Source organism: Hemibagrus wyckioides, linkage group LG03 (genome assembly GCF_019097595.1).
Source record: "Hemibagrus wyckioides isolate EC202008001 linkage group LG03, SWU_Hwy_1.0, whole genome shotgun sequence".
In the NCBI taxonomy this organism is placed as follows: domain Eukaryota; kingdom Metazoa; phylum Chordata; class Actinopteri; order Siluriformes; family Bagridae; genus Hemibagrus; species Hemibagrus wyckioides.
In genome coordinates, this window is record NC_080712.1 from 3,137,646 (window position 1) to 3,145,145 (window position 7,500).

The following is a 7,500-nucleotide window of genomic DNA, read 5'->3' on the forward strand; positions in this document are numbered from 1 at the left end:
CCGTCCATCCATCCATCCATCCATCCATCCATCCATCCATCTAAATAGTTATATTTGAGTGTGTGTGTGTGTTTATCTATAATATCTGGAGATGTGAAAGTGTGCAGTGAAGGTGGAGGCGGTGAGTGTAGCGTCTGATCTCGCTGAGCTGTAAAAGCTGAAGGAAATGTCAGATATGACAATCCACAAAGGTCATCAAGCTCAGGATGAGGGGGAACACACACACACACACACACAGGGAGAAGAAGAGTGACAAGACAGCGAGAAAACAGAGAGCAGACATCTGAGTCTATTGAGACTAAATGTGTGTGTGAGTGAGTGAGTGTGTGTGTATGTGTGTATGTGTGTGTTTCTTACCCACGGTGCAGTGCTCTCCAGTCCAGCCCTGATGACACTCACACTTGCCATCTTTGCAGGTTCCATGTTCGGTGCAGCGCGGATGACACGCCTTCACGTCACACACTGACCCGGTCCAGCCTTCCTCGCAGCGGCAGCTCCCGCCCATACACACACCGTGAGTGCCGCAGTCCACCGCACACACCTCTGGAAACACGCACAGGAGATATGATAAAAGTGATACATTAGGTCACTGACGAAGGGTTATTTCACTCGCAATGTCTGGTTTGTCTCTGTAACACATTCTCATACCCTAATCCACCCACCCACACACACACACACACACACACACTGAGCGAGAGGCAGAGGTCACATACTTCAAGCCCATTATGTCGAACTTATCAGCTTGGAGAGAAAACACACAGGGTGGAATCGTGCTGTGTGTACGGGTCTGACTAACCTCGCCAAACACGCCATAACACTGACAGCTCTCAACCCTGCCTGACCCCCACTGTGTGTGTGTGTGTGTGTGTGTGTGTGTGTGGGAGGACTTTACATTTGGCTCCAAAATTCTGAATGCACTCCAAAGAGTGGTTTTATCCCTCAGTAATGAGAGGAGAGTAAAAATACACTCATCCATCATTATGTATGAAATGGTCAGTTGATTATTCTCCATTCTGACCACAGGGCTGTGGAACAATGCCACGGTTTTATTCATGTAAGGAGTCTCCAGTGCCAGAGTCTTCTGACATCAGGACAGAGTAACGACTCGGTAACGCAGGAAAGAACAGGAATGATCTGGTTTCACAGACATTACATGGAACTATAAATGGATAAAAACACTAGGGGACATTCTGTTATAGAGAAGTAATCAGCTGTGTGGTGGACAGGGGCACTCTGCTTCATCATATCACTGTGACACACACCTCAGATACACACAACTCAGATACACACACCTCAGATACACACACCTCAGATACACACACCTCAGATACACACACACCTCAGATACACACAACTCAGATACACACACACCTCAGATACACACACACCTCAGATACACACACCTCAGATACACACACCTCAGATACACACACACCTCAGATACACACAACTCAGATACACACACCTCAGATACACACACCTCAGATACACACACCTCAGATACACACACACCTCAGATACACACAACTCAGATACACACACACCTCAGATACACACACACCTCAGATACACACACACCTCAGATACACACACCTCAGATACACACACACCTCAGATACACACACACGTCAGATACACACACCTCAGATACACACACCTCAGATACACACACACCTCAGATACACACACACCTCAGATACACACACCTCAGATACACACACACCTCAGATACACACACACCTCAGATACACACACCTCAGATACACACACACCTCAGATACACACACACCTCAGATACACACACCTCAGATACACACACACGTCAGATACACACACCTCAGATACACACACACCTCAGATACACACACCTCAGATACACACACCTCAGATACACACACCTCAGATACACACACACGTCAGATACACACACCTCAGATACACACACACCTCAGATACACACACACCTCAGATACACACACACCTCAGATACACACACCTCAGATACACACACCTCAGATACACACACACCTCAGATACACACACACCTCAGATACACACACACGTCAGATACACACACACCTCAGATACACACACACCTCAGATACACACACCTCAGATACACACACCTCAGATACACACACACCTCAGACACACACACCTCAGATACACACACACCTCAGATACACACACACCTCAGATACAAACACACCTCAGATACACACACCTCAGATACACACACCTCAGATACACACACACCTCAGATACACACACACCTCAGATACACACACCTCAGATACACACACACCTCAGATACACACACACCTCAGATACACACACACCTCAGATACACACACACCTCAGATACACACACACGTCAGATACACACACACCTCAGATACACACACACCTCAGATACACACACCTCAGATACACACACCTCAGATACACACACACCTCAGACACACACACCTCAGATACACACACACCTCAGATACACACACCTCAGATACACACACACCTCAGATACACACACACCTCAGATACAAACACACCTCAGATACACACACCTCAGATACACACACCTCAGATACACACACACCTCAGATACACACACACCTCAGATACACACACACCTCAGATACACACACCTCAGATACACACACACCTCAGATACACACACACCTCAGATACACACACCTCAGATACACACACACCTCAGATACACACACCTCAGATACACACACACCTCAGATACACACACACCTCAGATACACACACCTCAGATACACACACACCTCAGATACACACACACCTCAGATACACACACACGTCAGATACACACACCTCAGATACACACACACCTCAGATACACACACCTCAGATACACACACCTCAGATACACACACACCTCAGATACACACACACCTCAGATACACACACACGTCAGATACACACACCTCAGATACACACACACCTCAGATACACACACCTCAGATACACACACCTCAGATACACACACACCTCAGATACACACACCTCAGATACACACACCTCAGATACACACACACCTCAGATACACACACCTCAGATACACACACCTCAGATACACACACACCTCAGATACACACACCTCAGATACACACACCTCAGATACACACACCTCAGATACACACACACCTCAGATACACACACCTCAGATACACACACACCTCAGATACACACACACCTCAGATACACACACACGTCAGATACACACACACCTCAGACACACACACACCTCAGATACACACACACCTCAGATACACACAACTCAGATACACACACCTCAGATACACACACACCTCAGATACACACACCTCAGATACACACACCTCAGATACACACACACCTCAGATACACACACACCTCAGATACACACACACCTCAGATACACACACCTCAGATACACACACCTCAGATACACACACACCTCAGATACACACACACCTCAGATACACACACACCTCAGATACACACACACCTCAGATACACACACACCTCAGATACACACACCTCAGATACACACACACCTCAGATACACACACCTCAGATACACACACACCTCAGATACACACACACCTCAGATACACACACCTCAGATACACACACACCTCAGATACACACACACCTCAGATACACACACACGTCAGATACACACACCTCAGATACACACACACCTCAGATACACACACCTCAGATACACACACCTCAGATACACACACACCTCAGATACACACACACCTCAGATACACACACACGTCAGATACACACACCTCAGATACACACACACCTCAGATACACACACACCTCAGATACACACACACCTCAGATACACACACACGTCAGATACACACACCTCAGATACACACACACCTCAGATACACACACACCTCAGATACACACACCTCAGATACACACACCTCAGATACACACACACCTCAGACAGACACACCTCAGATACACACACACCTCAGATACACACACCTCAGATACACACACACCTCAGATACACACACACCTCAGATACACACACACCTCAGATACACACACCTCAGATACACACACCTCAGATACACACACACCTCAGATACACACACACCTCAGATACACACACACCTCAGATACACACACACCTCAGATACACACACCTCAGATACACACACACCTCAGATACACACACACCTCAGATACACACACACCTCAGATACACACACCTCAGACACACACACCTCAGATACACACACCTCAGACACACACACCTCAGACACACACACACCTCAGACACACACATCTCAGACACACACACCTCAGATACACACACCTCAGACACACACACCTCAGATACACACACCTCAGACACACACACACCTCAGACACACACACACCTCAGACACACACACCTCAGATACACACACACCTCAGATACACACACCTCAGACACACACACCTCAGATACACACACCTCAGATACACACACACCTCAGACACACACACACCTCAGATACACACACATCTCAGACACACACACCTCAGACACACACACCTCAGACACACACACCTCAGATACACACACCTCAGACACACACACCTCAGACACACACACACCTCAGACACACACATCTCAGACACACACACACCTCAGACACACACACACCTCAGATACACACACCTCAGACACACACACCTCAGATACACACACCTCAGATACACACACCTCAGATACACACACACCTCAGATACACACACACCTCAGATACACACACCTCAGATACACACACCTCAGACACACACACACCTCAGACACACACACCTCAGATACACACACCTCAGATACACACACACCTCAGATACACACACCTCAGATACACACACACCTCAGATACACACACCTCAGATACACACACACCTCAGATACACACACCTCAGATACACACACCTCAGATACACACACACCTCAGATACACACACACCTCAGATACACACACACCTCAGATACACACACACGTCAGATACACACACACGTCAGATACACACACACCTCAGATACACACACACCTCAGATACACACACCTCAGATACACACACACCTCAGATACACACACCTCAGATACACACACACCTCAGATACACACACCTCAGATACACACACACCTCAGATACACACACACCTCAGATACACACACCTCAGATACACACACCTCAGATACACACACACCTCAGATACACACACACCTCAGATACACACACCTCAGATACACACACACCTCAGATACACACACCTCAGATACACACACACCTCAGATACACACACCTCAGATACACACACACCTCAGATACACACACACCTCAGATACACACACACCTCAGATACACACACCTCAGATACACACACACCTCAGATACACACACCTCAGATACACACACACCTCAGATACACACACCTCAGATACACACACACGTCAGATACACACACCTCAGATACACACACACCTCAGATACACACACCTCAGATACACACACACCTCAGATACACACACACGTCAGATACACACACACGTCAGATACACACACCTCAGATACACACACCTCAGATACACACAACTCAGATACACACACCTCAGATACACACACACCTCAGATACACACACCTCAGATACACACACCTCAGATACACACACCTCAGATACACACACACCTCAGATACACACACACCTCAGATACACACACCTCAGATACACACACCTCAGATACACACACACCTCAGACACACACACCTCAGATACACACACACCTCAGATACACACACACCTCAGATACACACAACTCAGATACACACACACCTCAGATACACACACCTCAGATACACACACCTCAGATACACACACACCTCAGATACACACACACCTCAGATACACACACACCTCAGATACACACACCTCAGATACACACACACCTCAGATACACACACCTCAGATACACACACACCTCAGATACACACACACCTCAGATACACACACACCTCAGATACACACACACGTCAGATACACACACCTCAGATACACACACACCTCAGATACACACACCTCAGATACACACACACCTCAGATACACACACACCTCAGATACACACACACCTCAGATACACACACCTCAGATACACACACACCTCAGATACACACACACCTCAGATACACACACCTCAGATACACACACACCTCAGATACACACACCTCAGATACACACACACCTCAGATACACACACACCTCAGATACACACACACCTCAGATACACACACCTCAGATACACACACCTCAGATACACACACACCTCAGACACACACACCTCAGATACACACACCTCAGATACACACACACCTCAGATACACACACCTCAGATACACACACACCTCAGATACACACACACCTCAGATACACACACCTCAGATACACACACCTCAGATACACACACAAGTCAGAGACACAAACCTCAGATACACACACACCTCAGACACACACACCTCAGATACACACACACCTCAGATACACACACCTCAGATACACACACACCTCAGATACACACACCTCAGATACACACACACCTCAGATACACACACCTCAGATACACACACACCTCAGATACACACACACCTCAGATACACACACACCTCAGACACACACACACCTCAGATACACACACACCTCAGATACACACACCTCAGATACACACACACCTCAGATACACACACCTCAGATACACACACCTCAGATACACACACCTCAGATACACACACACCTCAGATACACACACACCTCAGATACACACACACCTCAGACACACACACACCTCAGATACACACACCTCAGATACACACACCTCAGATACACACACACCTCAGATACACACACACCTCAGACACACACACACCTCAGATACACACACCTCAGATACACACACCTCAGATACACACACCTCAGATACACACACACCTCAGATACACACACACCTCAGATACACACACCTCAGATACACACACACCTCAGATACACACACCTCAGATACACACAACTCAGATACACACACCTCAGATACACACACACCTCAGATACACACACCTCAGATACACACAACTCAGATACACACACCTCAGATACACACACACCTCAGATACACACACCTCAGATACACACACCTCAGATACACACACACCTCAGATACACACACCTCAGATACACACACACCTCAGATACACACACCTCAGACACACACACCTCAGATACACACACCTCAGACACACACACCTCAGATACACACACCTCAGACACACACACCTCAGACACACACACACCTCAGATACACACACACCTCAGACACACACACCTCAGATACACACACCTCAGACACACACACCTCAGATACACACACCTCAGACACACACACCTCAGATACACACACCTCAGACA

General features: G+C 47.3%; 1 protein-coding gene across 7 annotated transcripts in view; it reads right to left on the reverse strand.

Annotated features, from left to right (window-relative positions):
- tenm3 (teneurin transmembrane protein 3) overlaps nucleotides 1-7,500 on the reverse strand; it is a 446,382-nt gene that overhangs the window by 99,566 nt on the left and 339,316 nt on the right. For all 7 annotated transcript variants that reach the window (XM_058379176.1, XM_058379169.1, XM_058379160.1 and 4 more), the window contains one exon: nucleotides 358-543. In XM_058379176.1, the coding sequence (XP_058235159.1) occupies nucleotides 358-543 (186 nt within the window). The remainder of the gene's footprint in view (nucleotides 1-357; nucleotides 544-7,500) is intronic.